Here is a 19,189-nt window from a genome sequence, read left to right as displayed (position 1 = left end):
TTTAAATTAAGTTTCATTATATTTAATTAAATATTTGTGTTGTATATTGCTTTTAGTTATTAATTAATAAAATTAATTAAAATTAAGAGTAATAAACGTGTGTCGTATTGATAAAATCGTCTTTTAAATAGTATAAAATAGATAATAATTATTGTATTGTCAAATATTGACTGACGTTTTTATTTAAAAAATCAAAGAAGTCTCATCACTAAGCAATATTTTCTTGTGCTTTTCATCCAAAACATAAGGTAGGTCGTTTATATAAATGAAGAAGAGAAATGGACCAAGAATAGATCCTTGTTGTAGACAACATCTGAGTAATATTTTTATCTTGTTTCAATATTTATTAATATATAGTAAAGAATCAAATCAAAAATAGTCAAATATAGCTTAGTTGAGTTTATACTTCTAGTAACTTTTACTAGTTTAATCAAAAGCGAAGCTACTGGTACGAAATGTAGGTAAAATCTAATGAGAAAAATCAAACAAACACCTAAGCTCAAACAATAAAACCGGGTGTGATGGATGACATTCTGCCACAAATGTATTCCAATCTACGGGCACCATGACATGACAACATCTAAGCTACAAACCTTCAGACTAGAACAAGGGCATAATCAGAATTAGGTTATATACAGTCTGACACTAAAATACCATAATATGCCACGCGAGCGTGACATTTGTAATACTAATCCTAAAACGATTACCAATTTCTTGTTACTCTTTTGTTTTCAAAACGGTAAAGAGTTTTATTTACATTAATTAATATATACCCATTATATAATCCTTGTGAAAAAAATATTAGCGCCGGTTTTGTTCGGTGGTAGGTCTTTGTGCAATAGTCTTTGTAGGGACCATACACTCATCAGACATTCTACCGTCAAACTACAATACTTAGTATTATTGTGTTCTGGTTTGAAAGGTGAGAGAACCCGTATAACTACAGGCACAAGAGACATAATGACTTTGTTCCCAAGATTAATGGCGATTAGAGATGTATGGAACGATTAAAACTTCTTACAGCGGGAATCTCTTAGGGTGGTGGTGATCTTACCATCAGGAGGGCCATTTGCACGATCGTCTAAAAAAAAAAAACAGTACCCCGACTACAACTAGGCAATTATAGTGATATGTCTATAGATGCTTATGAACTACCTATCCCAGAAAGCGTTCATTTTGATATCTATATAATATTATTTAAATATAGTCGTAAATATTGTTGATTTATTTAAATAAAAATATACTTTATTCAAATATACTCTTATATTATTTACTTTTTAATCGTAAATTATCATAAGCCAACCACCGCCTGCCGCGCCTCGCCGGTTCTACATGTAAATTGTACCCAATAGAACAGCCAAGAAACTCGGTAGTTACTTAAAGCAGGTATTATTTATCTGTTGTAAATTTTGGAGGAAAAACAACATTCCATACACTCTTGTCTTTTTATGTTTTGTTATGTGACTATTTGTATGATTGAGCATCACGCAAAAAGTACTAGACCAATTATGAACAAACTTTTAAAAGCTTTTAATTAAATTCATTCGTATTTTCTCTTGCTAGGATAACCATGGGAGCTTTGGAGATTTAATGAGACACAGACTACGAAAAAATTCTTAAAAATACTAAACGAGAATTCGTAAAAAACAAACCTTTAATATCTAAAGGTTATATCAGGCACATCCACTTAAACGGATCGTTCACACGAGTGCGTATTAATTATGGTATCAAATGTCAATACCCAACATTGTTGGCCTGATTCACTAATTAATTCATTTGTTACTTTTGTTACGTTCTTTTGTTTAAATGTGTCACTTTGCGTGAATGAGCAAAATGAACGAAAAACGAATCATCTGATTCCATAAGCAAGCGAGGCACATAAGAGACAATTTATCTAACACACTAGCTGAATTCGCGGATTCGACCATTTGGAAATTATTTTGTTAAGGAAATGCTTCAAGAACTTGTACACAACTCTATCGCCTTTTTTCACGCCAAGAAAACTCATTACGCGTTTCCCCCATGTGAATTGGGCACCGGAGCACCCACTAAAAAACCAGAGTTACTCTCACCGTTTCTTCGGCGGGCGCCACTACCAATACCCCTACAAAAGATGAAAAAAGCTTTCTTTATCCATCCTTTAGGTTCCAGATTACCTCCTCAAGACGTACGTAGACGTACCTCATCAAAATCAATTCATTGTTTAACCGTGGAAGCGTAACATACATACAGTACTATTTTCGTATTTTTAAATTTAAGTAACAGTTAAAGATTTCCGTTATGTGGTTAATTAAGAAAATATATTTCCTGTTCATCAATAAATCGTATTAATTTGCATAACTTGCAAAACTGTTCATTAAATATCAGTTGATCAATAAATAAATTTACTAAAAGATAATGCGATTTCTAAACGAACGCGGAACCCGTCACTCACTAAACTGTTCTTCAATGCAGTAATAAAAAAAAACTATTATAACACAAATGATTGTAAAATTAATTGCAAAAAAAATACGAATACGGAAACAAATCAACCGTAATAAAGTTTATGAACATTGTTTTTTTTTTTAATAAGAGGTCACGTAGTTCGGACAGTTATATTTTGTTCTAGCAGATACACACGTCTACAAATCTTAACAGTAATTTGGCAAGTGCTTTTAAATATTATCGTAATGATTATTGGATTACGTTCATTATGAAACAGCATTTTATTTGACATTTTAAATTTTTAACTGACATGCAGCTATCTAAAAGAATGAAATTTTGCACTGGGAATACTTATAGAAATTAGTTAAGCAATGAGAGATCTTTCAAAATTCATCTTCTAAATATTTTATATAAGGGATGAAAGTTTAAATAGAAGTCGTCGCTGATGTTGGAAATATAGTAATCGATATTTTAGGCTTAACTTAGCGTGTTTAAGACTTTCTAAAGGTTTTTACTAAATCATGAGCTAAGAGGGTGAAACTTAGAATGAAACTTTATATAAAAGATTAATATATTAATTATTAATAATATTTTTTAAACAAAAGATTGTTGTCAAAGCATTTATGAACAATCGTCATTCATTCATCCACGACGTTGAAATTGGGGATGAAAGTTCGTTGCGAACTTCGTATTTTTTCAATATTTAAAATATGGATAGAAATATGTTTATAAAGAAAAAGAATGCTGTTACAGCATTTTTGAAAATTCATCCCTTAAGGTGGTAAAATTGAGGATGAAAGTTTGTATGGTAATTCTTAATCTTTCTTTTAATTTAGAAAGGTGGCAATCGGTGTTTCAACTTCTTTATTGTATTTCAAAGTATATTTTTCGCGGGATGAAATCAAAAATTCTAAGTCCATTGAGAGTGTAACGCAATTTTCCTATTGCAATAGCGTGAAACTATTCTGTCCTACTCTGTCACAACTACTATTGACGTGTGAGACCCATTTTCTTAAATTATAAACCTCTTTTAAAACCCTTTCCGTTAGAAATGTTTTACTTTAACACATTTTAACAATAACAAGTTGCTACACAAGAAACAATTTGGATTTACAAGGCGTCGCTCGACAACTGACGCTGGTGTTGAGCTCGTTAAAAATATTTACAGGGCCTGGGAGGAGTCACAGGATGCCTTAGGGATATTTTGTGATTTATCTAAGGCCTTTGATTGTGTGCAACACGAAACTTTGGCCAGGAAGCTACGTCATTATGGAATTAGGGACACTGCACTCAGTCTTCTGATTTCGTATCTGAGCAATCGCATTCAGAGGGTTGATGTAAATGGAAAGAGATTTCCCGGGTCTCCAGTTACTGTGGGGGTCCCTCAAGGATCAATTCTTGGACCATTTCTCTTCCTTGTTTATATAAATGACCTGCCACATCTCCTAGGTGATAAACTCGAGATAGTATTGTTTGCTGATGATACTTCTTTAATTTTTAAAATAAAAAGACGTCTTTCAATATATGACGATGTGAACAATACTCTCTCTGAAATAGTAAATTGGTTTAGTGTTAATAATTTAATGTTAAATAGTAAAAAGACTAAATGTATTAAATTCACTACTCCCAATGTAAGATGTGTCAAAACGAGTGTACGTTTAAACGGGGAAGCATTAGATGTTTTAGAATCAACAGAGTTCCTTGGTATGACAATAGACTCTAAGCTCCAATGGGGCCCCCATATAAATAAATTGGCGAATAGACTCAGCTCTGCAGCCTATGCGGTAAAAAAAATTAGACTTTTGACTGATGTGGATACGGCTCGCCATGTGTACTTCAGTTATTTCCATAGTATAATGTCGTATGGCATCCTACTCTGGGGTAATGCAGCTGACATTAATACTATTTTTGTACTGCAGAAGAGGGCTATTCGTGCAATTTATAACCAGGGCCCAAAAGATTCGTTAAGAGGTAAATTTAAAGAAATTAAAATAATGACTGTCGCTTCTCAATTTGTTTTTGATAATGTTATGTATGTACGCAAAAACATAAATGATTTTCCCAGAAATTGTGACGTACATTCTATTAACACTAGGAACAAGAATAAACTTGTTACTCCAAGTACCCGATTATACAGGGTTAGTAACTCGTTTTTGGGGCAATGTATACGTTTTTACAACAGGATCCCAGAAAACGATCAAAATTATTCAATTATAAAATTCAAAAGAGTCGTTAAGGAGCGTTTGTGTGCTAAAGGATATTACAACACTAATGACTTTTTAGTTGACTGCACCTGCACCTTGGGAATTAAATGATCGCCTCCAGGCTGTTTCAAATAACTAAAATTGTACATGGAAAATGGTTAAAAAAAAAAAAAATATATCCCGCTGAGTTTCTTTCGCCGGTTCTTCTCAGGTCCGAGGTGCTAAATTCCGAACCGGTGGTAGATTTTTGACAATCAATAAGCAAGTGCAAACACTTCTATATTGAATAAAGATTTTTGACTTTGACTTTGACTTTGACTTTAAGTAAACAGGATGTTGCATTCAGACCACCTTGAAGATTTACTCTAATTGAGTTTAAAGTAGCTTAGAATTGTATTATATAGATATATAATATATAAATAAAAGTACCATAAACAATTTTATTTAATTTACATTATCACCGGTGTAAAAATTTTTGTAAAATTTAAGTTTAATCCGTACCTCCGAGGACGCCTTAGCCCAGCAGTGGGAAATTTGCAGGCTGCTAATGTTAATAAATATTTTTTTAATTAAATTAGAACCCTATACTTATTAACTAGGTTTTACTTGAATCGAGATATATTAGCATGATGTTATATCTTCATCATTACACTTACTTTATTCATTCGTCATTACCCTTACATCACATCACCATTACATAGTATTAAACCAAGTCCCTTACCGCTGTCTGTCCGTATGTATGCTTAGATCTTTAAAATAACACAACGGATTTTTATGCAGTTTTTTTTTAAAGATAGATTGATTCAAGAGGTAGGTTTATATGTATAATACATGCACAATATAGTAGAGAAACACTGATAATTTTAGAGGTTTCTAAAGTGATGTCGTAAATAAACAAATTTTTTGAGCTTATTTTGCAAACGCTGGCTGAAACTTACGAGATAGATCAAAATAAAGTACTACATTATTGTAAACCTTAAAGAGGTATTCAAAAAAGGCCGCCATGGTATATGTCTCTTAGGGATAACCTATATAAGGGATAGATATGGTTATTGTAACCATTTTTATCCTTTACTTTTAACGAGAAATTAATGGCTTATTATCGAAGCAATTTTAAGCAGTAAAGCTTTAATCCAATTAATTTTGCATGCATTATGCATTTAATATAGATCAATATGGTGCTTTACTGCATTTAATTTCAATGAATATTTTCGAAGATATTACAGATTAAAAACGCAGAGACTTAGCGGATTGTATTGTCTATTGACAGAAAAGTTGTGAGCGTTGTAAGACGTTCTGTAATATATTTAGTATCAGCATTGCACCCGTGCGAAGCCGGGGCGGATCACTAGTTGCAATATACTTATTTTTAATTATCCTTTTTTAATCCTAGCCCTAACATCAATTCAACAAGAACTCATTTATTTACGACACATCTTCTATACATATAATAAAATTGGGGTGTCTGTTTGTAATATTAAAATAATCCATTTTTACTAAATGCATATGTATGTATATACGGTACATATACCAAAATTTAACATAACATTTATACTATAATAACATTTTTTACAATTTTTGTCTGTCTGTCTGTCTGTCTGTCTGTCTGTCTGTTTGTTCCAACTAATCTCTGGAACGGCTGAACCGATTTCGACGGGACTTTCACTGGCAGATAGCGATGTAATAAGGAGTAAATTTTATTTTAGAATTATATATAGAATAAAAATAAAATCACGCTAAAATATCCAAATAACTTAAATTCAAACAACACGCACGAAGTCGCGGGCACAGCTAGTTCTTAAATAAATCAGGTGACTCTGTATGACTTTCGTATTTTCGTCCAGTATTTTCGATGTCAAAAGGTTGCGAAAGAGGTTTTAATAAGACCTCCAGATCCCTAAAGGCGATCTACTTTTCGTTCTCTGTGGCAATTCAAGTGACAAAGACGTACACGCAGACGCCATTCATAATGATATATTCATGAAGACATTGTGTAAGCAACGTGATTCTATATAACAATTATATTTCAACGCGTTACTTCACGGCGATGGAATCACACGATACGTTTATTACATAAACATTAATTTTCATAAAAATATTTACGTTTGAGTATTAATATTAACATTCTTCTGAACTCGTACTGGGCTGCAGTGATATTGATGTTTTAATGATAACACTAGAGATAATAAGACGAATTGTTGTATGTTTTAAAAATATTTTTAAACGACTACTCCAACAGCCAAATATCTTATTAACATGGACACTGCCTATATTTGTATGTATAAGAAACAGATATCCGTCCCGTCCCTTTTCCCTGTCTTATAGTATAAATTTCCAAAAATCCTTCTTAGTGAGTGAACTTCAAATCAATGGGTGGTCCCATTGATTTGGAATACTTTCGAAGATCACGTGAGCGCTGTTTCTAAATCTACAATGATATTTTACAATTAATTAAAAGACTTTATTTCTGTTAACTTATCGGTTAGGACACGTGGCTCTGAAACGTGTAGATTTTACGTAGTTTTTTTTTATATTGATGTTAAAGGTAAAAATTGATGGTAAAGGTAGGCGAACGAGCAAATGGGCCACCTGATGGTAAGTCGTCATCACCGCCCATAAACCATTGTGCTGTAAGAAATATTAACAATTCCTTACATCACCAATCCGCCACCAACCTAGGGAAGTAAGATGTTACGTCCCTTTTATCGGCTCACTCACCCTTCAAACCGGAACACAATATACCGAGTACTGCTGTTTGGCGGTAGAATATCTGATAACTTGCACAAATCTCTACCAACTACCACTTTGTGGTGATAGGTCTCTCTTTATTGATTTTTAATACAGTTACAGTTTAAAATAATAGTTATATAAATATCAGTAAACAGAGTGCAAACAATTAAATTCATTGTTACGTAACATTACAACATCATCCACCTTCATAACTAAGATATTTCTTGTAAACGTCTTAACACGCAACGTGACACATAATCCTACGTAATATCATAATTTGACGACCTCCGTGGTCGAGTAGTGTGTACACCGGTTTTCATGGGTACGCCACTCTGAGGTCCCGGGTTCGATTCCCGGCCGAGTCGATGTAGAAAAAAGTTTATTAGTTTTCTATGTTGTCTTGGGTCTGGGTGTATGTGGTACCGTCGTTACTTCTGATTTCCATAACACAAGTGCTTTAGCTACTTACATTGGGATCAGAGTAATGTATGTGATGTTGTCCAATATTTATTTATTTATTTATTTATTTATTTATTTATTTATTTATTTATTATAAATGTAAAATGAGTTTGTTTGTTTGTTCCGCTTTTAATTTTTAACTATTCAACCGATCGTCATGAATTTTGTAAAGATTACAGAGACGGCCACAGAACACAGAATATTAATGTTGGTCTTGAGAGCTGTGATAGGCTGGTTAGTAGACGTGAATCTTAAACGATGATTCAGATTTCAACGCGGACAAGCACCACTGAATTATGTGATTAATTTGTGTTTATAATTCATCTCATATTTGACGGTGACGAAAATACATACATGAGTCGATTTTCATGTGCCGAATGAAAAATCTGTCACGTTTATACACCTACTCGCAGTAAGCTCCAAACCTTCTCCCCAAAAAGGAGAGGAAGGCTTAAGTGGGACATTGGCAGACTTTTATATCTTTTTGTATTATTTTATCGTTTATAATATTTTGCTTAAATTAACTTTAATATACGAGATCTCTTAATATTAAAGGAACCGATTGTTTAATTTTTTTTAACCCTCATTTTTTTCTATCATATTTAATGTAACACTTGTTGGAAATACTTATCTATATTCTATTCCACGAGTCGAACTCTTAGGGGAAAAAATACTCACATCTAATAAGTCGATGCGCGCAAATGAATGATTCGGCTAATGAAGGTCAAGCGCATGGGCCAATGCAAAGCGAGCAAGGGCAATTTCCTTTGGGAGATCGTTTCGTGAAATGCAATATAAATAAATATATAAACATCAACACGTCAACTCATACAAAATAAACGGCCGTTCTATAATTAAACAATTCTATTTTTCATAAAATATCCTTGATTTTAAAAGAAACATATCATTTGTATATAAATCGTGAGACTAGATGCGGATATCATTTATTTTTTACAATCAACATATTACAAAAGTTTCGTGAAGAATGACAAGGCATAAAAATACAGACGAAAATATTTAAAGACAACGTAACTGTCTATGCCACTTCTGGTCTAAAGCCTCCTCCCATTTTAAAAGATGTCTTGGAGCATATTCCATATGGGTATATGACAAACTTACTTCCGATATATGCAGGCATCCTCACGATGAGGATCTAGAAAAATCTTAGCCGAAAATTGGAAATTACCAGTAAATTCAAATTTAGTGGTACCCGAATTTTTATATGCATTCAATTGATTTTGTAATTAAACAAATTGTAATACCTAAATAATTTCCAATTTTCGGCTAAGGTTTTTCTAATCAATGGGCCATCATGGCTCCAGGATGAGGCTAACGCGATCGGCGAACAGTTAATATTTGTTTAAATCCGGTTTAACAAAAGCATTTTAAATTCTTAGGTAAATATTTAAGTGTACATAAGCCGTTATAACGGAGAATTACTCGCAAGCGTCTCCTTTACTACACTACACATAAGACGTTCACATTTATGTCATGCACACGTTCATCCCCTATTCTGCTTCCCCCTGCAGGTAATGTGAGCTTACTATCTTTTATTCCATTCTTTGCATCTTATATTTTCTCATCAACCTAATGTTGCGTGGAAGAGAAGGACTTTGTATGTCTAAATCAAAACACGCTTCATTCAAGTGGGCTCTTTACGAGCGCCTTTGAATCATTTTATTTGATAGAATAAATTTAAAGCTACCACTGACTCGGAGAGCGGATTCTAACGACAAAAACTTACAAAATTTTAAATGGAAATTGGCACATGTATTATGTATTCTTCGTGGATGTGATATGATATCCACTTTATTTTACCTCGATACTGGATGGCTCTGGTGTGCATCAACTTTTATACCGTTGAACAAATCGTGATAATTATAAAATAAAAACAATTTATTAGATTTTTTAGAAAAACTGGTAGTCGGACGAGGAAATGGATCTACTGGTGGTTAGTGGTCACCACCGTTCAGACATTGGCGCCTTAAGTAATATTAACCATTCCCTACATCGCCAATGCGCAACCAACCACGGGCACTAAGATGTACCATGTTCCTGTGTGATACCATAGGCCTAATTTTGTAATCAGATAAAACTTACCCAGTACTTTTATCACCTGTACAATCTAGTAAGGAACAATAAACCCAACGTATTTATTAATAAGTCGAACACGAACTTGAAATTTTTTCATTGGTAATAAAAAATTACAATCAGTTTTTAAGTCGTTCAAAACAATAAATATGTAATGTTTTATAACTTAGCGTTTCTTAAGTATACAAAGACTGGTTCCTAGTTTATTTAACAGACAATTAAAATATAACAATGCATATTAATGTATCTGTTTATGTCTATTGTTTTATTACTTGACGCTATAGCTTACGACGAAGGTCAAATCAGATTTGCAAAGGTCAGGGCTTTCAAAGGCTTACAATAAAACGAATAATGTATTGTTGGTACAATTGTTATTTCTGACAATATACAATTGTATTGGTTATGAAGAACATTTAAATATGATAATTAGTGTCATATATTACTAACCTAAATAATTGGTTACTTAGGTTGTCCAAAGTCAGGGCGTCACAGTAACATGTGAAAGTGATTCCGTGGCGCCTGCCGAAGAGATGAAAAGGTTACCACTGGTCTTTTAGTGGGTATTCCTGTGTACTAAGGTGCACACGACGTCCTGGGTACTGGCGAGTCCCACATACCTCTCACTTCTACGAGGGAGAAAGGCGTAATACGTTTTTTCAGCAAGGTCGGAAAGAAAGGTTATCCTCAACTGAAAAAAGGCAAATATTTGGCATTCTGCTGTTGCCTTGTTTTCTCATAGTACTACAAATTTAACGTCTCAAAAACGCCACCGGTAGACCTCTTAGATGTTCCACCTCAATACTTACAAAAATAAACCACCATGGCTTAGGTTGTACTGATCCTTTGGTCCTATAGTGTACTATAATTATTTAAATGTATATATAATATATACATTTAAATAAGGCGAAGAAGAAGGCAGAGTAGATAAATCTGTCAAACAAAAAGTAGCAAAACTGTGGTATCTTTATTTTGAGATATGATATAGTATCTCAAAAGTATCATTGAGTCTCTCGTGTAAGCGAGTGAAGATATTCAACGTCAAAGGTCAAGTATGAGTAAAAAGACGGCACCTTAAAAATTCATATCATTTTTGAAAGCTGCATTATTTTTTTTTTATTCAAACTTTTTAATATACATTTATAAGAAATTAAATTAACTTATATATGTAATAGGCCAACCGATAGTCGATGGTCACCACTGTCAGTACTGTGAAGAACAAAACACCATCATATATTCTAAGCAGCATAATTAGTTTTGCGTTATTCCAGTCTGAAGGATGAGAGCCAGTATTTTTTTTTATAATTGTAATGGAATAGGCGTTTGTCTTCCATCTCACCTGATGGAAAGTGTAGATGAAGACGAAGGTGGTATGAGTAAAATCCCAGTAGCAGCCCGCAGTCGAGGCTTGGCAATTCTAATACTCGCTTGCCGAACAGAACTATTTAATAATGCCTATGTGCTCAAGCGCATACAATTTCACTCTATTGGAACGAAGTTCTTTCACCCGGCGTACAATAGAACTGACAGAAATCCTCACGTAGGAAAAAGTGCCCACCAATCGACTTTTTCCTCTCTTTTTACGCTTTTCTATAACAATAATTATTATTAATGTAATGAAATAAAAAATATTGTTATATATTTTTCTATAACAATATTTTTTATTTCATTACAATTTTGCTAATTTATTAATTGTGTCTGTATGTATATTATAAAACGTCAAAAACTACTTTGTTTCAAGCGGGTGTCTCACGACACTTCCCATTTTTATTTATTCTGCACAATCGATTGTCCGTTCAGAATGGACACCGACACTGACATCAGTTAGAGTCACATCAATATATATGTAAATTGCAATTAATTTTTTCACTAAATGTATAGACAACCCTACTTTGATTTTAAGTTGTGATCATTAGACATTGACATTATTTATACTGATATTAATAATATATTCAAGAAAACATTTATTAGTACCTAATTGTTAGATACAATTGATTAATTATATTTACTTATCCTTGGGTTCCAAGAGTGTGAAAAAATATTAATTTGCTAATAAAATAATAAGTATTAAGTTCCTCATAGTTCTGGTTTCGCCCATTCTCGTCCAGTTAGTGGTAGGGCTTTGTGCAAGCCCGTCTGGGTAGGTACCACCCACTCATCAGATATTCTACCGCCAAATAACAGTACTCTGTATTGTTGTGTTCCGGCTAGAAGGGTGAGTGAGCCAGTGTAATCACAGGCACAAGGGACATAACATCTTAGTTCCCAAGGTTGGTGGCGCATAGGTGATGTAAGGAAAGGTTAATATTTCTTACAGCGCCTTTGTCTATGGGCGGTGGTGACCACTTACCATCAGGTGGCCCATATGCTCGTCCGACGACCAATGGCATAAAAAAAAAATAGTTCAAAAATGTTCCCCGAATATTTGTGCAAGCCAGTCTGGTTAGTAGGTACTCCTCCTATATTCTAGCGCCAAAAAGTAATAAGTATTGTCGTGTTTCGATTTGAAGGGTGAGTGAGCCAGTGTAACTGCACATAAAATCTTAGACCCCAATTTGGTGGCGCATAGGTGATTTAAGGTATGGTTAATAATTATTACAGTGTTATGATGACCACTTACCATCAGGTGATCAAATTACAGACTGTTTCTTTTAAGTTCAATTAAACGTAAAATATTATACATTCGACAGCTAAATTTTACATTTCTATAGAGGCATTTCATAAAATGGAATTCTATGTAAAAGCATGAAGCATTCGTTAAAAAATATCTTAAATAGAATATTAACAGTAAATGAATGTACGCTGTAGATGTTAAAAAATATTTAAAATGAAAATGAATTTCAATACATTTGGCTATACATTATGAGATATCTATTATTTCAAAGTTTTCATTTTTTTCAAATTAAAAATGCGAGACTAAAAGTATACCTATTCAATGCTTATTTTGTTTATCTTCGCTTTACAGCGCTCTCGATGTAGAAGATTTCGAATTTCTGATTGTTTTAATAATAAATCTCTAAAACGTTTCCCTTAAATGCAACACATATAAACGTTGCAATATAAAATCATTACTCAAAAAGCGTCCAACGATGTATTTAAAAAAATTTACAAACAGTTTTATGGATGCTTACTATTAGGTCCCCTGATGGATTTGGATATTTTTTGGGAAAAACGCCTAAATTTAGGCCTGGGATCCATCATAGGACTGATTTAACAATAGTCTATATTACATTTTTTTTACAGCAGCCTGTAAATTTCCCACTGCTGGGCTAAGGCCTCCTCTTCCTTCGAGGAGAACGTTTGGAGCATATTCCACCACACTGCTCCAATGCGGGTGGAATACATATGTGGCAGAATTTCGTTGAAATTAGACACATGCAGGTTCACTCACGATGTTTTCCTTTACCGCCGAGCCCAAGATGAATTATAAACACAAATTAAGCACATGAAATTCAGTGAAGCTTCCGTGCACCCGATATCATCGGTTAAGATGCACGCGTTCTAACCACTGGGCCATCTCTGTGAATACTAACATCGTTGAAAAACAGGTTATTTGAAAAGAGTAACAAGTTTCTTCTTGGAGACTGCTTTCCGAAAGAGAGGTAGAATTGAATTATTGACGACCCATAAGTGCTTTCCTGTAAAGAATACCTAAATAAAGTACATTTGATTTGGTTAGAAAATTTCAGTGACAAGTCTGTACAATGATATTGTCACGTGAATTCATAGTATCACGGATTTTACAACTGCGAATACTGTTGAGAATGCTTAGAACTTATGTCCTCGAACTTCAGGACATATAAACGACGGTTAACAATTGCATTAGTTTGTGTACACTTAGGAGTTACCGGATTGTTTATATATAAAGTGGACTATATTCGATCAGTTAATTATTGTAAATATACAATATGTTGTAATTTATACAATTTCTTCAGCATTTATGTGAGATAGTTAGAAATTTCTTGTTAGTATTGGCCAGTGGCGTAGCTAGGTGGGTAAGGGCCCCTGTGCGTAGAAAAAGAATCGGGCCCTTGCCCCCTCTTTAACGTATATTGGCATTCAAAATTATAGATAGTAATAAGAATGGGATACAGGATACAGTGAGTTGAACGTATCATTAGTATGTTAAATCCATACTTCATCTCTATTCAAAGCTCTTTTCATGGCTTAGGTTAGAGGGCCCCCAGAGCTCAGGGGCCCTGGTGCACTGCACCACCTGGCCCTACGATAGCTACGCTACTGGTATTGCTGCCAATATAGTATAGTATAATATATAATAGTCATATTATATTTCGACCTCGATGATAAAAATAAAAGGTTTCTTTTTAAAGGCATTGTTACAACTAACAAGCCCTTGAATCGGTATATGCGAGTGGATTTTATGTATGGGTTCGAATTTTGATTTATAATTTATTTTAACAGTGTATTTGAAATGAAACTAAAATTATATTACACTTATAATTGAGGTGAACTCAAAAGTATAATGAATACGTTGTTATAATAATTAATTTTCTTGAATAAAAAGGATGCGTTCTTTTTTATAATAGTCATTATAAATAAAATATTTTTTTTATTTCAGATCGAGTCCTTCATGAAGTCCTGATAAGATGAAGCCTTTCATAAAACAGGTAATAATAATTATTAGTGTATATAAATCATATAAGAGTCATAATAGCCCAGTGGCTAGAACACGAGAATCCCACCGGATGTTTGAGTCCGCAAACCCAGACAAGCATTACTGAATTTTCATGTTCTCGATTAATTGTATGTATTAATTAAATCTCTTGCTCGTTGATAAAGGAAATATTATTTAAAATATAATAATGGACGGGCAAATGGCTCATCTGTTGGTAAGTGGTCACCACCGCCCATAGACAGGCTCTGTGAGAATTATTAGACATTCATCAATGCTTGTTGCTAGAGAAGTGATTTTCTTGATGGTTCATCTCGGTATAATTTTTAGTCCTAGAAATTACAAATACTGGTTTATTTCTTTAAATTGTGTACATATATAATTTCAGGCTTTCGTGGTGTCCGGGGCGGCGCTTAACATAGCTGGGCACGGTTGTGCTCACGGCTTTCCCGCTGTGCTGTTCACTCAGATTAAGAGCGATGGAGGACCTGTTACACTCACCGATCACGACACTTCATGGATTGGTAATTCATATTTTGTTTCTTCGATACGTTCTAGTATTTGGTAAAGACATATTAAAAAACTCTAGATCTAATGTATGGCTTGTATGACTGTAAATACTGGTATCTTGGCTCGGGCTAAAAAGAAAAAAAATCCGTTGATGTAGTTTCTTGGATACTAGTTCGCTGTCATTATTAATTGTTAATACGTGTTCATTGGGATAACCGTCTTATTTTGCCAGGATTGCCATTCTGTGACAACTCACTTCACATATAAATCGTATAATGTTATCGTATGATGGTGATGCGTATCAACATTGCACATATTGACGCGATATATTTAAATATCAATGTGAATAGCACCTATCACTTGATATTTCACGATCTTCATGAGTTGTCTTGTGATCTGTCATGAGTTCCCATTTCGTTCTTATATAGTTCGACATGTGAGTGCCTTTTACATAGAGATATTTAGGTTACGAAAGTGACTTAGGCTACATTTTTCAATAAAGCGCAAAAATAAAGCTTTAAACTTATTTATTAAACTTTAAGCTTTCAACTTTCCTTAGTTAACAATATTACCTAAAAATACAATGTGAAACTTTTCGTATAAAAATGGTTCACCACAGATTCGTGATGAAAATAAAAGTAGGTCAATCGTTGGGCTATTCTGAACTCGGCTCTTGAAAATCGCAATCGGTCAACGAAAGCAATTCTATTCTTCGATATTCAACTGTGCAAACATTTGCAATTAATTTATAGCCAATTATTTTAAAATCAATTTAAAGATGTAATTTTATTTTTGCAGCGTCCGCAGTTGGTGTAATGGGTATCGTTGGTAACTTTATATCTCCCGTTTTGATGACACGCTTCGGAAGACAAAAGGCACATCTATTTTGCACCATACCAGCTCTCCTAGGCTGGATCGTATTCGTCCTGGGAAATTCCGTTCCAATGTTCCTATTAGCACGACTTCTCCATGGCCTAGCTCTAGGACTACGCACGCCATTAGCAGCTATCCTCGTAGCAGAATACACTGAGCCTAGATACCGAGGCGCGTTTCTAGGCACTTTTGCTATATCACTAGGATTAGGTATTTTGCTCTCTCACGTTTGGGGCGCACATTTGACGTGGAAAATGACTGCGGTGGTATGTTCTATATTCCCACTGATTTCCATGGCAATAATAAGCTTATCCCCAGAATCACCGAGTTGGTTAGTCTCCAAAGGGAAATTTGACGAAGCGAAAAAAGCCTTCCGATGGGTTAGAGGAGACGGTGAAGAGCAAAGAGAAGAATTAGAATCGATGATACGAGCCCAAGAAAGGGAGAAGCATTTAGAAGAATCGAGAAAGAACCGAGAAGCGCAAGAGACGTTAAAGGTGAAAAGATTATTCAAGTCTATTACGGACACGATAAAGGGTGTAATGAAGATATTTAAGAAAAGAGAATTTTATAAACCGTTAATAATAGCTATTTGTATGTTAATTGTGTTTGAATTTGGTGGAGCGCACATGGTTCCAGCTTACGGTAATTTGATATTACAGTCAGTTTTAGATAAAGACGATCCCAAGGACGTGACATGGCAATTTACAGTAATAGATTTATTGAGAACTGTGTGCGCTTTCTTAGCGATATTCTTACTCAAGAACGTTAAACGTAGAACCATATTATTCACGAGCGGTGCGATGACTGTTTTATCTCTTGCTTTAATATCTGTTTTTATTTACTTAAGAAAAGCCGAAATGCTTACTCATAGCTTTTTATTAGACACAGTTCCAATGACGTTAATGATATTCTACAGTATATCATTCTGTTTGGGCTTGGTACCTCTCAATTGGGTGATATGTGGTGAAGTGTTTCCATTGACGTATAGGAGTTTAGGATCAACTTTGTCCACGTCATTTTTGACGCCAGCTTTCGTCGTTTCAATGAAAACAGCTCCACATTTTTATTCATCTATTGGTGTGGAGGGGGCGTTTCTAGTCTATTCAGTTACTTTGACTGTGTGTTTGTTGGTAATGTACGTTATGTTACCCGAAACAAAGGATAGGACTTTACAAGATATTGAAGACAGTTTCAAAGGTAAAAAGGAAACGGATGTTGAGGTACAACTCAGTCTTATTGAAAACGGAAAGGTTGTAAAATAGTTTTAAATGTTAAGTGATCAAGTTCAAAATTATGTTGTACAAAATGTTTAATTAATAGAAGCAATGTGCTACGTTTTTGTACCACTCTTCCTTGTAATAAGTATTTAGTTATGTAAAATGTTATGTACAGCTTTTATATTAAAGTAAATTAAATCAAAGCGGTTTTATTTATTTTTACATCGATATTCAACATAGCTTCTTAAGACAAATTACTTACCCAACATTAACAATACAAAAAGATTTTGATGAAACTTTAAATAATGATAATTTTTTCTTGCGTATCGGATAATAATTGGAGGTCAAAAATTATATATGATTCATAAATGCCAAGTTCGAATAGTAAATTAAATTACATTTTATAAAATCTAGGCATAGTCGAATCACATCTACACTAGAAGATATTTGACACAAAAGCGTCTGCAAAATTCCAGGTCAATCGGTTCGGTTAGAGCCGCATACATACAAACAGAAGCTAAATAAAACCCTGTAAAATAAAAATGGTATAGAATAAAGTCTTGTAAAATAGTTGTGTTTTTTTCCTTGTTTGTAACACTGTCAGGTGTATGACATGTTGAGAAGCGCCCCGTGGATGCTTAAGCACGCAGCGCTCGATCAGGGAGGCGCGGTTCCATCTCGTATAAAGGGATAACTGTGGAGCTGATATTACTATGTAAATAATTGTCCCACTGATCTAGACTAAATGAAATGCAAGCCTGAGCTAGCAATTAGGCACCCTAAGCAATTAAAGCAAATAACACCTCGTTAAATCAAAATAATTGATACATTTATGGTAAGTAGCATTAAAACTAAAGACAATATTATCAGTTAATTTAAGGGATAGGTTAACTATAGCGACAAGTTAGAGCTGGATCACGGACTGGATAAAAGATTTAACGGAATAATTTACGATAAAATGAGCCTAATGAATATGTATATAGAATGTGTAACATAGCTCTCGTTATCCTACAATCTGTGGAAGTGTGTGTAACAGGAACCCGGGCAGCACGCGCTGTTTGATTGCCTGACTGTTTGAATGACAATAGTGCGCGCGGTGCTTTTTGGCCGTTAGATGCTACCTACCCATTTTTTAAGATGATATAAGAATAACATTACATTAACAGCCTGTAAATTTCCCACTGCTGGGCTAAGGCCTCCTCTCCATTTGAGAAGAAGGTTTGGAGCATATTCCACCACGCTGCTCCAATGCGGATTGATGGATACACATGTGGCAGAATTTCGTTGAAATTAGACACATGCAGGTTTCCTCACGATGTTTTCCTTCACCGAACATTAATTTATTTTTTTACTTTAAAAAAATAGGTTGTAACATCACTATACAAATCTCCAAGACATCAGAGAAACGTGCTCAAGTGGATTTAAAGCTTACCAGCCAATAATAGCTTGTAGGTATCAAGAGAAGGCTCTAACTAGCGATCAAACAGATCGACATCGGCCAACATTACACTCTCGCGACCAGATTTAGGTCAAGTTCAGCCCATAATCATTATTCATTTATATAGTTAGAATTATGTAAATATTTAATGCATTTTATGTAAATTCATTAGCCATTTGATTTCCCTGGTGGAAGTAACTAGTTTGTCGGTACCAGAAAAAATACTATTAATATTTTAAAGTATTTTTTATTAATATTTGTAGAGTCTGCAGCGGTTGGCAACACTTTCGTGTATCGCTAATAATAGTTATTTATTAAATAATAATAAAGAGGTAGACTGATTGACTGATAGTGTCACCACCGCCACTAGACATTGTCACTGTATGATACATTATTTATCCCTTACATAGTCAACGCGCCACTAACCTTGGGAAGTAAGATGTTATATTTCTTGTGCCTGTAGTTACACAGGCTTCCTCACAGTTCAAACTGGTATTGTTGTACCGCGGTAGAATAAATATAAGTTGGTAGTAACTACCCAGACGGGTTTATTCACAGGCGAACTGAGTAACTGAATTTATATCCGGAATGAAATAGATATATATATGAA

General features: G+C 34.1%; 1 protein-coding gene across 3 annotated transcripts in view; it reads left to right on the top strand.

The window, feature by feature from the left end:
• The window catches only part of LOC125073735 (facilitated trehalose transporter Tret1-like), a 35,873-nt gene extending 18,539 nt beyond the window's left edge, over nt 1-17,334 (top strand). For 2 of the 3 annotated variants that reach the window (XM_047684748.1, XM_047684749.1), the window contains exons 2-4: nt 14,485-14,533; nt 14,927-15,062; nt 15,847-17,334. In XM_047684748.1, the coding sequence (XP_047540704.1) occupies nt 14,513-14,533; nt 14,927-15,062; nt 15,847-17,186 (1,497 nt within the window). In that variant the 5' untranslated portion in view covers nt 14,485-14,512 and the 3' untranslated portion in view covers nt 17,187-17,334. Of the gene's footprint in view, nt 1-13,851; nt 13,870-14,484; nt 14,534-14,926; nt 15,063-15,846 lie in introns of those variants that run through there. The other variant, XM_047684750.1, reaches the window with a different exon arrangement.
• The last annotated feature ends 1,855 nt before the right edge of the window (nt 17,335-19,189 follow it).

This window comes from Vanessa atalanta, chromosome 25, assembly GCF_905147765.1.
Source record: "Vanessa atalanta chromosome 25, ilVanAtal1.2, whole genome shotgun sequence".
Lineage (NCBI taxonomy): Eukaryota > Metazoa > Arthropoda > Insecta > Lepidoptera > Nymphalidae > Vanessa > Vanessa atalanta.
Note: the sequence above shows the minus strand (reverse complement) of the source record. Positions and strands in the feature narration are given on the sequence as shown.